The sequence below is a fragment of the Diplodia seriata genome, assembly GCF_021436955.1.
Source record: "Diplodia seriata strain FDS-637 chromosome Unknown scaffold_6, whole genome shotgun sequence".
Classification (NCBI taxonomy): Eukaryota; Fungi; Ascomycota; class Dothideomycetes; order Botryosphaeriales; family Botryosphaeriaceae; genus Diplodia; species Diplodia seriata.
The window spans coordinates 81,461-95,123 of NW_027117313.1; the positions used below are offsets into that span (position 1 = coordinate 81,461).

At 59.5% G+C, this 13,663-nt stretch overlaps 3 protein-coding genes across 3 annotated transcripts; all 3 read left to right on the top strand.

The window, feature by feature from the left end:
* Positions 1 to 344: 344 nt before the first annotated feature.
* Positions 345 to 5,020, top strand: SLS55_005962 (uncharacterized protein; the record flags this gene model as incomplete). Its single annotated transcript, XM_066777403.1, has 4 exons — positions 345 to 2,144; positions 2,200 to 2,804; positions 2,857 to 3,770; positions 3,819 to 5,020. 4 exons carry the CDS (start codon positions 345 to 347, stop codon positions 5,018 to 5,020), a joined length of 4,521 nt encoding a protein of 1,506 aa, XP_066631498.1.
* Positions 5,021 to 7,743: 2,723 nt separating this feature from the next.
* Positions 7,744 to 10,033, top strand: SLS55_005963 (uncharacterized protein; the record flags this gene model as incomplete). The annotated part of the gene is made up of 2 exons (XM_066777404.1): positions 7,744 to 7,750; positions 7,776 to 10,033. 2 exons carry the CDS (start codon positions 7,744 to 7,746, stop codon positions 10,031 to 10,033), a joined length of 2,265 nt encoding a protein of 754 aa, XP_066631499.1.
* A 1,130-nt stretch (positions 10,034 to 11,163) lies between these two features.
* SLS55_005964 (uncharacterized protein) lies at positions 11,164 to 12,701 on the top strand (the record flags this gene model as incomplete). The annotated part of the gene is made up of 4 exons (XM_066777405.1): positions 11,164 to 11,238; positions 11,291 to 11,897; positions 11,958 to 12,184; positions 12,240 to 12,701. The coding sequence occupies 4 exons, from the start codon at positions 11,164 to 11,166 to the stop codon at positions 12,699 to 12,701; spliced, it is 1,371 nt and encodes a 456-aa protein (XP_066631500.1).
* Positions 12,702 to 13,663: the final 962 nt, after the last annotated feature.

Genomic DNA, 13,663 nt, shown 5'->3' on the forward strand with positions numbered 1-13,663 from the left:
ATTAGCGGCGCTGTTATCTATGCAAGCCACCAGCCGGGGTCTTTGCATTGAATCGAGTCGTTTGGCCCTGGCAAAGGCGACAGAGAATCTCATGGACGCGCCAGAGCGGTGCGACTGAAGCGGTGTGGTTCAAGTAGAGAGAAAAGGATGGTTGACGGCGGGTAGATGGGGAGAGCAATGAGGGACGCGTCAACCGCCCCTCGGCGCGTCGTCCTGAAAACCCCGCGTCGGCCTCAGCTCCGCCGCAAGCTCCACCACCCAATTGCTATCCAACACTCCTTCCATAGCACCAGCAAGCATCGCATCGTGCACAATCGCTCTCGCCGACCCGCCCCGCCGCCACCATGGCGTCGCAGTGCCAGGCGCTGCACCTGTCGGACGAGACGCGCTGTACCGCCGCCGCCACCAACGTCAACGGCCTGTTCTGCCACTTCCACTCGCGCCAGGTCTACGGCCTCTACAAGGGCTACAAGCGCCGCAATGCCGCCCTCGACCACCTCACCGCCCATCCGCCGCGCTTCCTCGCCGCCCAGGAAGCTGCCTCTACTCCTCTGACCCGCGTCGACTTCTCACCCATCACCAGCGAGGACGAGCTCCGCGCTCTCCACGACCACCTCTTCGAGCGCCACGCCCTCCTCGACCGCGTCATCCGCGCCCGCAAGCTGCACCACTCGCGCTTCTACGCCCTGACCCTCGACTACGGCCACCAGCACTACCTCGACGCCCTGCAGTCCCAGAAACACGCCGTGCTGCGCGCCCTCGAGCGCCTCGAGCGCCGCACCGCCGAGGTGCTGTACGAGAAGCAGAAGTGGTTCAAGTGGGTGCGCGCTCTCGAGGACCAGGAGGAGCTACAACGCGACCAGGAGAAGAAGAAGGTCAAGCAGGAGGCCGCCCTGCTGAAGCGCCACTGGAAGGAGGTCGAGGCCCGCATGCGCGAGCTGCGCCACCGGGAGGAACAACGCAGGGAGGATGATTTCCTCAACAAGGCTTTGGAGGAGCGTGCCAAAATGGACCAGGACGACGAGGACTGGGATCCGATCGAGGACTCGGTCGAGGACGAGCGCGGCAGCTACATTGACCTGTTGCGCCTCTTCCTCTGGCAGGAGACGGCCCGGGATGTCTTGAAGACCGAGACCAATGGAGACGCCAAGGTCGATCGCACGCCGCTGAAGAACATTGGGAACGCCGCCACGCCGACCAATGGCGCCGACGAAACGGCTGCCGATGCGCCCAAGAGCAAGGCCGCCAAGAAGCGCGCGAGGCAGAAGGCTGCAAAGGCCAACGACCCTCAGCAAGAAGCTCCCAAGCCCGGCGAGATTCACGTCGAGAACAGAGATGATGTCCGCCAGCGACTCCGTGAGGGCCAGAAGATGGAGCGTGGCCCGGGCTGGAAGCTCCGCGGGACCGTCGAGAATCCCACCGCCATCGAGGACCGCATGCCTCCGGTGCCCGACGATGAGATCGACGTGTTGCTATCCCAGGTCACCGAGATCAAGCAGCTCCTCTTCTGCCGTCTGGTCCTTGGCCATGCCGCCCTTCTCCCCGCCGCCCTTCGCGCCAACAGCATCGAGGAGTTTCTAGCCGACGATGAAGTTACTAACATCGACCTGCGTGACCTTTGCCTTGAAATGGAACAGCCGGCCCTGCAGCAACTCCGCGACGCCTGCGCCGACCTCGAGAGAAGCGAGGATGAAGAAGATGACGACGAGAGCAATACCCAAGTCACCCGCCCGCGCGACCTCCGCTTCCACATTGTCCGGGCCCAGGCAATCCCACGCAAGTATCAGACCAAACGTGAGAAGGCGCTGAAGGACGCGCGCCAGAAGACGTTCGGCACCGAGGCAGGCACTCTGGTCGACTTCGGCGATATCGATGACCAGGGCCAGTACAACGTCAAGAAGATTCGCGTCAAGGTCTGCGGCAAGTATATCTACAACTACCCAAGCGAGAAGGCCATGTCGCGCGGAGGTTGGCTGCAGTTCTCCGTCATCGCCAAGGACTGCTCCCTGTTTGACGCCGTCGGCCTGTGCCGCAACTGGAACGAGTTCTTCGAGCTCAGCATCCTTGCCACCTACCAGTACTTCCCGTCCGGGAACTGGGCCGCCTGGGTTGGCGATCAGATGCGCCAACAGGTGCTGCAGCTGGTAAGTCCGCTCCTCCCTCCCGATCAAGGCAGACCCGCTACGATGTTAATCCCAGTACTTGCAGGGCTTTATCCCGTACCACCAGATGGAGTTGGCCGACAAGTATACGATGCACCACCAAACCGGATCTCGCAGCCACCACGGCCGCCAGCACCAGATTTCGGAAGCCCGCAACTTCATGTGCGCCTGCCTGAAGCGCAACGACCCCGTTTCGCGCCGCTTCATCCAATACCTTGTGATGCAGGCCAACTCCATGGTCGCTCTGGTCCGCGACGTCAAGGACGGCAAGATCCTCGCCAAGCCGCCGGACAGCGAGCTCTGGCTCATGCGCCAGAAGTCGGGCTTGGGACGCGCCTCCCGCAACGAGTGGCACATAGTCCAAGAGGTCGGCCCTGACTTCTTCGAAAGCATGGACAGGCAGCGCCAGTGGCACTTCAACTTCAAGGAGTACTATGACGTCATCATCTGGGATCTCGAGCCCGGCTTGCACTTCTCGCACCTTTACAATGCCGTGCAGACCGCACTCATCAAGTCGCACCGCTTCAAATGCGGCCTTGACCTGTACAACCCGTCCGAGCACATCCTCAGGACCATCACGCGCGACAAGGAGACGCAGCGCACGCGAGATATCAAGCCCGGCGAGGATGTGCCGAGCATCTGGTAAGCCGTTCCAGCAAGCCCCATGCGAGCAGATACTGACGCCATCACCCAGGGATGACATCAACAGCGACGCGAACCGCGTCAAGTTCTTCACCGACGGCGCCGAAATGGCCGAGGAGCTCTCCGACGACATGCCCAGGGAGTGGAGGTACAACGAATCAGACAGGCTCGAGGACGAGGTTCTCTTCCCATGGGAGCGCAAGACGGACAGGCTCAAAGAACTGGCCGAAGGCGACGACACCGAGGAAATCGCCGAAGAGGAGCTTCTGGCCACCCACGGAAGGATGCACGAGTTTGAGAACTACGGCCCCTCGATGAAACGGTTTGCATACGACCTTGACACGGACGAAGACCTCGACGACTCCTGCGACTCCCTCTGTGACTCCGACTGTTCAGGCATGCACGACGACGAAGACTCGCACATGGGCTGGTACAGCGATGACTACGATTCCGAGTTTGACGACGAAGATTGGGAGGATGAAGATGAGCCGTTGGACGATGAGGCCAAGGAAGCCAAGTTCACCGACGACTTTGAAAAGACTCAGCAGATTCTGATGGAGCCCGTGAAAGATCCGTTTGCGGCTGTGCCTGCGGATACTCCTCCCATGGAGATCCTGCTTGAGCATCTAAAACTCGACATCCCAACCTCGGAAGAACAGGAAGCGGAAAGGTTCAGAAGGGTTGCTAAAGAATTCGGTTTCCCCGGTGCTTCGAACTGGGATGAGCTGTGGAGCAACATTAGAGAGTGCAGGCCTACCACCTGTGCTGACTATAAGGAGCTTTATGCAGTTGTCGCGGAGATGAAGCCAGAGAACATGAGAAAGGACGAAGAAGCTTCGAACGCCAAAGCTCTGACGAAGAAGCCGAAGAAGGAGAAGAAGCTTACCAAGGGTCAACAGAAAGAGCAGGCCGTAGAGGCGTTCCGAGTAGACTGGGAGGTACACATGGATCGGGAGCGCGCTGCCTGTAAGTCTCTCTCCCCAAACCACCATGGACGTGACTGACCGCTCGTAGGCTTCAAAGAGTGCTGGCACAGGGCCGACCTCGAACCAGGCGCCCAGGAGCGCTGGACCGAATACACGAGCCTGATGACCGAGCTCGAGAAGTGGGACAGCCCGAACAGAGGTCGGCGAACGACCGCGCACATGCTCAAGCGGGCCAAGTACGCCATGCAGCTGCTGGCCGATCTGGGCCTTGACACGAGCAGTCACCGGCGCATCAAGCGCGACATGAACCTCGCATGGACACTGACATCCATCTTCTTCGACGACGCCCGCCCCTTCTTCAACTCAGAGACCGGCCTGTCGTTCAAGAACTCTCTGTTGATGGACCAGGAGGAACGCGCCAAGTATCCGCCAGACATTCGCTCGCCCCACTCCAACAAGACGCGGCCAAAGGAGCACTGGGAGGAGTGGGACGGCGTGAGCAAAACAAAGGAAGGCCGGCGCCACGTGATCGACAACTACCCCGAGCACTGGAACCTCGTCGTCCGCCCGACCATCGCGCACCTCTACCGCGAAGGCGTCATCTGCCCATCGTACGCCACCCTCCCCCTCCACCTCACACACCAGAGGAAATCCATCCTGCCCCACTACCCCCTACTGATCACCGCGCCCAACAGGTACTGGCCCACGGGCAACGGGCCCGCCATCTGCATCACCGAGCCCGACCGCCCGGGCAAGCCCGACGTCTACTTCGACTGGCGGCTGTCCATCCAGCAGATCAACCTGCCGCCCTCGCTGCAGAGCCCCTTCGCCGGCCCCACCCTCCTCGAACACGCGCAGCGCTTCGCCAAAGCCAACGGGCCCGACGCGTCCTTCTTCACCGTCCTCAAAGTCTGGTCCGCCCCGCACTTCTGGCCGCTCATGCTCGGCCACGACAACCGCGACAACACCAGCTTCGCCGACGGCGTCGGCCGCATGTGGGAGTGGAAGTTCATCCCAAAGGACATGCCGTACAGCGAGTGGAGCATGCACAAGGCGCTGTCGGACCGCGTCGACAGGTACCGTCAGTCGTTCTTTGGTGACGGTGTTGTCGTTAGGAAGGATATGCTGCTCGTCATGGCGGGGAGTAGGGAGCAGTGCAAGCGCTTGACTACGGCGGCGGTTTGGGCGGTTAATACGCGCCCCTGGCGCCTCGAGGTCGATCCGTGGAAGAGTTGGTTTGGTGTGGACCTGGGGTTTTTGGAGCGGTTGGGGGGGTTGTGGTGGGCTTGATTTTGGGGACATTTTGATCATTTGGCTTCGCGCGGAAGGGTTTGTAGTTGTTGGATGATCGCTTGGCATCTTCGTCTGGATCCATATCTTTGGGGTATTTGGATGCGATATGCCCGATTTTTTCATCAAGATTTCGGATCGATCTTGTCGCTCGTTTAGATCACACACAACACGTCACTCCTTTGAATACAGGTCACTCGTTTGGACTATGCTCTTCTTTCTCCCTGTCGGATTCTCGACATGCTGGGAATTCCGTTGGACTGCTTGACCTATCCCGCGCCTTCGTCTTACCCCACGTGGGTGCCGCAGCGGCATGGAGGTGTGCTGGGGGTCTTTGTTCAGTGGCTTGACCCAATTTTAACTTATCACAGACACGTTCTTCACAAACAACAAGCCATCGAGCTGCTCTACGCCAACAACTACGACTCCGGTTGCCAAAGTTGCCGCGCTACTACCACTCGGCAGCAAGACGGTGCCGTGACTCCGACTCCTTCGGCAATTGGACATCGGTGTGGGGTCGGCAACCGCTGTGCCCCCTCCTGGACCCCTGTAGGGACGTTCAAGGAACCGGGCAGAAACCACTACGACGTTGCGTTGCATGAGGCCGGTGGCTGCGCCTAGGCTGTTGGTTGGCCGGATCGGGTGGCGGCGCCAGGGGCGGGAGCAGCTGGAGGGGGTGGCGGTGGGCATGCATTTCGCAGCCGAGCCGGTGGCTCTTTCACCCCCGACGAAAATATCCACGGTTCATGCAGGATGCCCTTGTAAGCCCTAAACTAAATGCATGAGACATCTTCAGCATATAGTTACATCCTTAGCCTACCCAGTTTACAGTTAAAGATCCACGGGCCCAGGAGGACATCACACAGTCAATCGTGACGAGGCATGGTTGCGTCTCGACTCGTTACTCGCTTCACAGAGAGGCGGTGGAAAGAGCACATATGCTGGAGAGGCGCGAGCTTGATGCGGTTGGAGATCCGATCCTCCAGAAGCGAAGAGAGATTGTAGTCTTCCTGATCGAAACGAGAATCCACGAGTTGGTGCCTTGCTCAGTGCATCTTGTTGCTGGCATTGCATTGCATTATTGTATAGAATATTACGAGGCCCTCACTCAGAGAAACCGCTCTAAATGTTAACCGCAGATGCCTCTGCGTAGGTTGTAATATGAGGCCAAAACTGTCTATAGTGGATTCGGTGCCGTGCTATCATTTTTTCCCGTAAGATGTTCTCATCTGTATCCTTAAGCCTGGATGCACCCAAGGATCCGTAAAACCGTGTTATATAGCTAGACCAAGAAAGATCGACATGACGGAGCGCGAATATTACTCAAGGTTAATTCTCGCTGCCAGCCGAATCAACCCAAGCTGGACACAATCTATACGAGTAACATCTCGTTGGAAGGCTGGGAGATGGCACAGGTACATGAGAAAACCATTTGCTATTGTAACAGCTTGTTTTGGCTCAGTCTCCCGCTGCGCCGACAACCAGATGGCTCAAGCAATCATGGCCAGCAAGCCGCACATGGCAGCCTTACGAGGCAAACCGTAAAGCTTTCTTACAAGCAATTGCGTTGCGGCGCATGGTATGCCGCAAACCTCCTCCGACCGTGGGAAACATTGTCAGTAGAGGTCTTATAAAGCTGGATAGATTCCAATCAAGACTACTCTTACAACGAGCCTGCCCGTAGCCTGGGTACATAAATCATGTCATGTCGTGAATATCAGACCTATTCAGAAACAATACGCAAGTCCCAGCTTCTTTCATCCGCTGTATACTGCCTACTGATGGCATGGAGTATCATGAATGATATAGAAATTGTCATTTAAAAAATATTATAGAAGCGAAAGTGCCAAAGATAAAAAGAGAGGATACTGGGTAAGACCCGTAGACTCCCTGGCACAACGTACACAGCGAGCTGACAAGCCAATCAAGGATCGAGTTAAGCCTGTAAGTTACTGAACAAGCACTTCCCCACCATCCACTGCTCTCATGTCCGAGCAGTCCCGTCTTTGTTAACACCACCCGAGACAAGCCGTCTGAGACCCCCAGCGGACTCTCGCCCTATCAGCAATCACAACGCGAACGCGGTCCCCGAACAATGGCGTCCGTGCACCCCGTATATAAACGCCGACGACACATGGCCCACCGAGACACCAACAACCCGCTCGATCCGAGTCACCCTGGACAAAGTTCAACCGCCGAGCGCGCGAAGAGACACTCTCGACGTCCACCACGACTTTCCAGAACAAATAACCCCGAGCGTTTCGTTTCGTTGTTCGTACATTCGAACAACCCCAACAACCACCCACCATGTCATCCACCACCGACGACATCCAGAGCGACACCTCCAGCCCACCCCCCTCCCCCAACTCCGCCTCCGGGCGGCAGCCCACCTCTTCACCCAGCCCCCCACCAGCAGCAGGGGCGGCGCCCACCGCCCTTCCATTTACGCCCCTCGACCCACCCCCAGTCCCCACCATCCTCGACATCTGGGAGGATCAACGGCGGTACATCAACTCCGGCCCCCCTACACCCGCCCCTCGCCCCTCCACCCCTTCCGCACCAACCGCCATATCCCGCGCCCGTCACGCCGCCGCCTTCGCAACACGCCACGCAGCGCTAAACGCAGGCTACGCTTCCCTACTACGCCTCGACACGCTGCTTTCCCCATTCGCCTTGCACGCAGCGATGCGCGCAGAGCTTGCTAAGAACGCATGGCGCGAGGCATGGCTGGTCGCTGCGATGCGAGTGCCAGCAGTACCAGCAGAAGTGGTGGAGATACTGGCGGCGCAGATCCGGCGTGTGCGCGTGGTGCGGGCGGCGGAGGGGGTGTTGGAGCAGACGCGGACGGGGAGGGAGAGGAGGGTCAGGAGGGAGAGGGCGAGGGAGGATGCGGCGCGGTTCGAGGAGGTGAGGGAGAATGTCGAGGACTCGGATGATGAGGAGGAGGAGAAGGGGTGCAGGCCGGCGGCGTGGGCTGATTGTGTGGGGAATCTTGAGGAGGCGACGGGGAAGGTGGAGGGGTGGTGGGATGAGATGGTTGCCTTGTTGAGGGAGTGCCGCGGGGATGGCGACGCTGCGGCTGAGAAAGCCCTTGACGAAGATATCCGGAATGTGCTGGGCCAGCCGAAGACAGCACACATGGGGATGATGAATGTGCTTGGCTGGACGGAGGAGGATCTGAGGAGTATGGGCAACGGCGACGAGAGGCCCGCGACGACTCCTGACCTTCCCGGCACCCAGTGGCACCAGCTGCTGCTCGAGAGCATCCCCCACGCCGGCCGCACCATCGAGGCCTTCCACAATGCCCTCCACGTCATGAAGCACCAGAACGACCGTCATGGCGTCCCGACTGGCGACACCGACGCTCTCACCCAGGTCGCTAACATCGCCACCGACTACGAGCGGTGGCTCATGTCCAGGCTGCCCAAGATCACTGCTGAAGTCAACCAGCAGAAAAGAAGGATGCAGGCCGACAACAGTTACAGGGCCGAGCCACTGAAACCCGTCCTCGAGGCGTTCAACTCCTTCAACCCGACCTTGACCAACGCCAGAACAGGCCGCTCCATGAACAGCTTCAACCTCCAGCCCCTGCAGGAAGCGATCGAGCTGGCCGCCGGAGAGCAAGAAGGCGCCTCGCCCCCCGTCCGCGCCGACTACACCACCATGGTCGCGGTCCACTGCCTGCTGCACCTGCTGCGGTACGCCCGGCGCTGGCGCGGCAAGTCCATGTGGCTGCACGGCAACATGACGCAGGAAACGGCCCACGCGTACCGCACGCGCGCCGTCCGCTCCGCCGTCGGCCGCTGGATGCACTGGAGCAACCAGACGCGGCTGGCCCTCGACTCGGCGTACGACAATGCCGAGGAGCTCGAAAGGCACAGCACCGCGGCAAGGGACGTCCTGCGGGGCTTGCGTGCGACGCCGAAGCCGCCGCTGCGCCGCCTGATGGAGCTGGCGAGGTACGGACGCCTCTCGGGTACTGATGGCGGCCGCGTGTGCGAGTTCCTGAGCTACGCGGTTGGCTGGGCCAGGAAGAGGGACGCCGCGAAGAGCGCTGCTACTGAGGTCATTGTTCACCATACGCCGGCCGAGCTCGACTACTTGACGGCAACGCTGCCGGCGGTGGTGAAGTCCATGGTCACAAGTCCGCAATGGGGCCAGACTGCGGTGGAAGAGATGGTCATGAGGATTGGCAAGTGGGTAGTGCCGAGTCTGTGGGAGTGGAGCAAGAGGCCAGAAGACGACAGGCCTATCGGCACTCGGACGATCCTGCTCCTTCACTTTGCCAAGCTGGTCGAGAGGCTGGCGTGTCTGCGAAACCGGCGAGACACCCCAGACGTGCCCGAGTTCCAGGAAAGGACACAGCCGGAACTGACATCATACCTCCGTTATGATGAGTGCAGTGAAAGGCTCTTCCGATCCATGGCCGAGAGGTGGCAGGATGCTCGTTCCAGGTTGATTGCCAGGGTTCGGGAGTTTGTCACGAAGCACCATGACGCCATGGTTGCGCGTGCTTCAGCAAAGGCAATAGAGAAGGCGACTGTAATCCTGGACGAGGTCGAAGCCCAGAGGACCACCACCGCTGCTGCACTGACGGTGCTCAAGCAGCATCGCTTGTTGCCCCTGGAGGTTTATGCTACTCTCATCTCGGCCCTGAATGACCCCTTGGGAGGCTCCGTTGTTGCCTACCTCCACAATCACCGGTACTTGATCATCCGACGCGCCGGCACGATGAGGACGGAGGAGACAGCCCAGCTTCTGTTGAGAATAAGAACTCCGGGGCAGGAGCTCAAGCTGGCGATGCAGGATCTGGAGGACGGACGGCTGCTTCCATCAGACAAGAGCAGCGTGGAGTACCAGGAGCACAAGTCAATCGCCACGCACTGGAATGGACTCCTCCGCGCCGAGCTGATCCTGATGCACGTGTCCGAGATTGTGGGTCCAGCCTGGCTGCGTCTCCCAGAGTACGTCGGGCCGTCACTGATCCAAGCGTTCGACCAGTACTGCCCTTAAGGCTTGGTTGAGCGGAAGTGTCGGAAGGATGCGATTGTGGCGAAGGGTAAAGGCGGAGAGAGACAAGTGGCATTGAGGCAGATAGAGGTCAGGAGACGGTGATGCAGAGTTTTTGTTTGTGATTCCCGACTTGGTATCATTGCGGGTCCTGTTGGCGTTTGTTAGCTTGGCTATAGTTCTTGTCATTCCAATGGAGTCCTGATATTTTAACCATTTTCTTGTGCTGTTCCCAGCGTGACGTGCTTACCCATTGGGCCCTGATCGGCGTCTGCAGAGTAATATGTCGGAGATTGAGGCGATCACTGCCAGGCACGTCGCACACATTCTCCCCTCCGCATGGCTAAATGCAGGAACACTAAGCACGAGCAGACCCTGGCGGGTAAATCTCAGATTTGGCGGGGATTGCGCTGGGATCGCAGGCGGCCCCCCTGGGCTTCCCCACAGGAAGGCTAAATGGACCTCACCACCCCGACCGGCTGCTGTGGCATGATTGGAAGACGAAAGGCCCGACTGGCGGAGCGGTCCTGTTCTGGCCCGGGCGAGATTGGGGGCCGCGCGTGATGCGTTGGACAGGGCCCCTCCGTATACGAGACGGCAGGTCGGCAGCGGTGCAGCCGCCAAGGGCGCTTCGCTGGGTTGAGGCCACGGTCGCGCGGGAGTGGAGCAGTGGCGAGAGGGCGAAGGTGATGTGTGTGGGGCGGCACTGAGGACCGACGCGCTCCCCCTCGCTAAACCCTTCGCAGCCACGCGGAGTCCCTCTCGCCGGATGCCCGCCCCGCCTGCTCCCTCGCGAGCCGTGAAACAACATCCGCCATCTCGCTTGCCCCCCATTCCGCCAATCATTGCCGCCCGCGCCCTGAATGAAACCGCAGTCTTCCCACCTCACATCTTTCCGAGCCAGGATGGGATGAGCCTCTCGCCGGCACACCGTCCGACTCCAATATTCCGCTCTGCACGCAATCTGGAGCCCGACGTGCTTCCCGACGGTCCGCCATCCCGTCGCCCAGCGCGGTGGCGACTGATAGGAAACATTCGAGAAGACTTCCGTCAGGCGCAGTATAAAACAACACAATGGCGACATCCAATTCATTCTTCATCCAGCGACCACACTCACTTCGACATCCTACACCATGCTTACCCAGGCAGTGCTCGCTACCCTCGCCGGTCTGGCCGCTAGCCAGCAGGTCGGCACCCAGAAGGAGGAGGTTTGTCCCCCATTGCCTCGACCCGCACCACACCACTGACACAGACACCCAGGTCCACCCCTCCCTGACCTGGCAGACCTGCACCTCGGGCGGCAGCTGCACCACCAACCAGGGCGAAGTCGTGGTTGACGCCAACTGGCGCTGGGTGCACAACACCGAGGGCTACACCAACTGCTACACCGGCAACACGTGGAACGAGGAATACTGCACCGACAACGAGGCCTGCGCCGCCGCCTGCGCCCTCGATGGCGCCGACTACCAGGGCACCTACGGCGCCACCACCTCGGGCGACGAGCTGAAGCTCAACTTCATCACCACCAGCACCCAGACCAACGTCGGCTCGCGCCTGTACCTGATGGAGTCCGAGGACACGTACGCCGTGCACAAGCTGCTCAACAAGGAGTTCACCTTCGACGTCGACGTCTCGAACCTGCCCTGCGGCCTCAACGGCGCCGTCTACTTCGTCTCCATGGACGCCGACGGCGGCATGGCCAAGTTCCCCGACAACAAGGCCGGCGCCAAGTACGGCACCGGCTACTGCGACAGCCAGTGCCCGCGTGATCTCAAGTTCATCGAGGGCCAGGCCAACGTCGATGGCTGGACCCCGTCCGAGAACGACTCAAACTCGGGTGTTGGCAACCTTGGCTCTTGCTGTGCTGGTACGATCCCACCCCTTTGCCCCGCCGACACGCATCCGTGACTAACATTTTTTCCCGCAGAGATGGACATCTGGGAGGCCAACTCCATCTCGAGCGCCTACACGCCCCACAGCTGCTCCAACGTCGCGGCGCACTCGTGCAACGGCGACGACTGCGGCGGCACCTACTCGGAGACGCGCTACGCCGGCGACTGCGACCCCGACGGATGCGACTTCAACTCGTACAGACAGGGCGTCACCGACTTCTACGGGCCCGGCATGACCGTCGACACCAACTCGCCCATCACCGTAAGCCTTCCCTCCCCCCTCCCCCTTCCCCCAACTAACATCCCTCCCTCTCCAGGTCGTGACGCAATTCATCACCGACGACGGCACCGCCTCGGGCACGCTATCCGAGATCAAGCGCTTCTACGTGCAAGGCGGCAGCGTGATCCCCAACAGCGAATCCACCATCGCAGGCGTCTCCGGCAACAGCATCACGGCCGAGTACTGCGACGCGCAAAAGTCCGTCTTCGGCGACAACACGTCGTTCCAGGACAAGGGCGGCATGGCGTCCATGTCGCAGGCGCTCAACGCCGGCATGGTGCTCGTCATGAGCGTGTGGGACGACCACCACTCCAACATGCTCTGGCTCGACTCCTCCTACCCCACCGACGCCGACGCCAGCAAGCCCGGCGTCGCCCGCGGCACGTGCTCGACGGACTCGGGCGCGCCGGAGGATGTTGAGGCGAACAATGCGGATGCGAGCGTGGTGTACTCGAATATTAAGGTGGGCGATTTGAACAGCACTTTCACTGCTGCTTAGATGGTTTTTTGGCGCATGAGCAGATGGGAGTGTGCGGGGTTTGTTGGCGGCGGCGGCGGCGGTGGTGATGGTGTGGGGAGGTTGTAAATAGGGGGGTGAGGATCGATTGCGTGGATCCAGATGATGATGGATTGCGAAACACAGAACAAAAATGATCGACAAAACACACGCTCGTTTGAGGATGATGGGGATGGTGGTTTGTTATGCCTTCTTGTATGTACCTTGACGCGGACGGCTTTTTGGCTGGATGGAGGGATGGGGAAATCAGAAGACTATCGTTTCACTTCTCTCGGTAGAAAGATTGCAATTGGTTTCCTGCTAGCCTACTCTTCTGTCTGCATTCGTTGATTTGTTGCCGATGATGGAATAAACTAATGCCTTGGAGTAAGAGCTTGGTCAACGAATAGTGTTGACTGGATTTCTTCATCACATGGCGTCTGACCAATCTATCGGGCTAATTTCCCACAAGCCTCCTACCCAAAGTCCCAAAATCTTACCCGTTCAGAGCAGGTATGGGGCGGTGGGCCCTTTTCATTTTCCTCCCGGTCTTCTTCGCTGGCGTCTGTCTGTCCCTCCCCATTGAGGTCTGCAATTTCCTCCGCTTAAGTATGGGGGCTACTTTCCATCTTGGAGCATGATGGCACTGGTAGCTACACGCGTTATCTGGCTTTGATTGGTCCCTTGCTCCGAGGTTATCGAGGACATTAGTAGGCTCTCGCTGGAAGCAGGAAGTTCTGAGCTCACGAGCCCTTCGCTTTCGATGTAACCTTGACAGAGGCTGTTTTGGTACCGGAGGCTCGTAGGTTTAAGCCGGAAGCAGAGAGCCTATTGAACTCGCTTTCGTCCTCTTTTGAACATGTGATGGGTCCGCTGTTCTGTTATCAGAGACAGTGCGTATCTCAATCCAATGGCTTTGCACAAAGCGGGGATACTTTCGGCTATGATGTGATCTATGGAAGCTC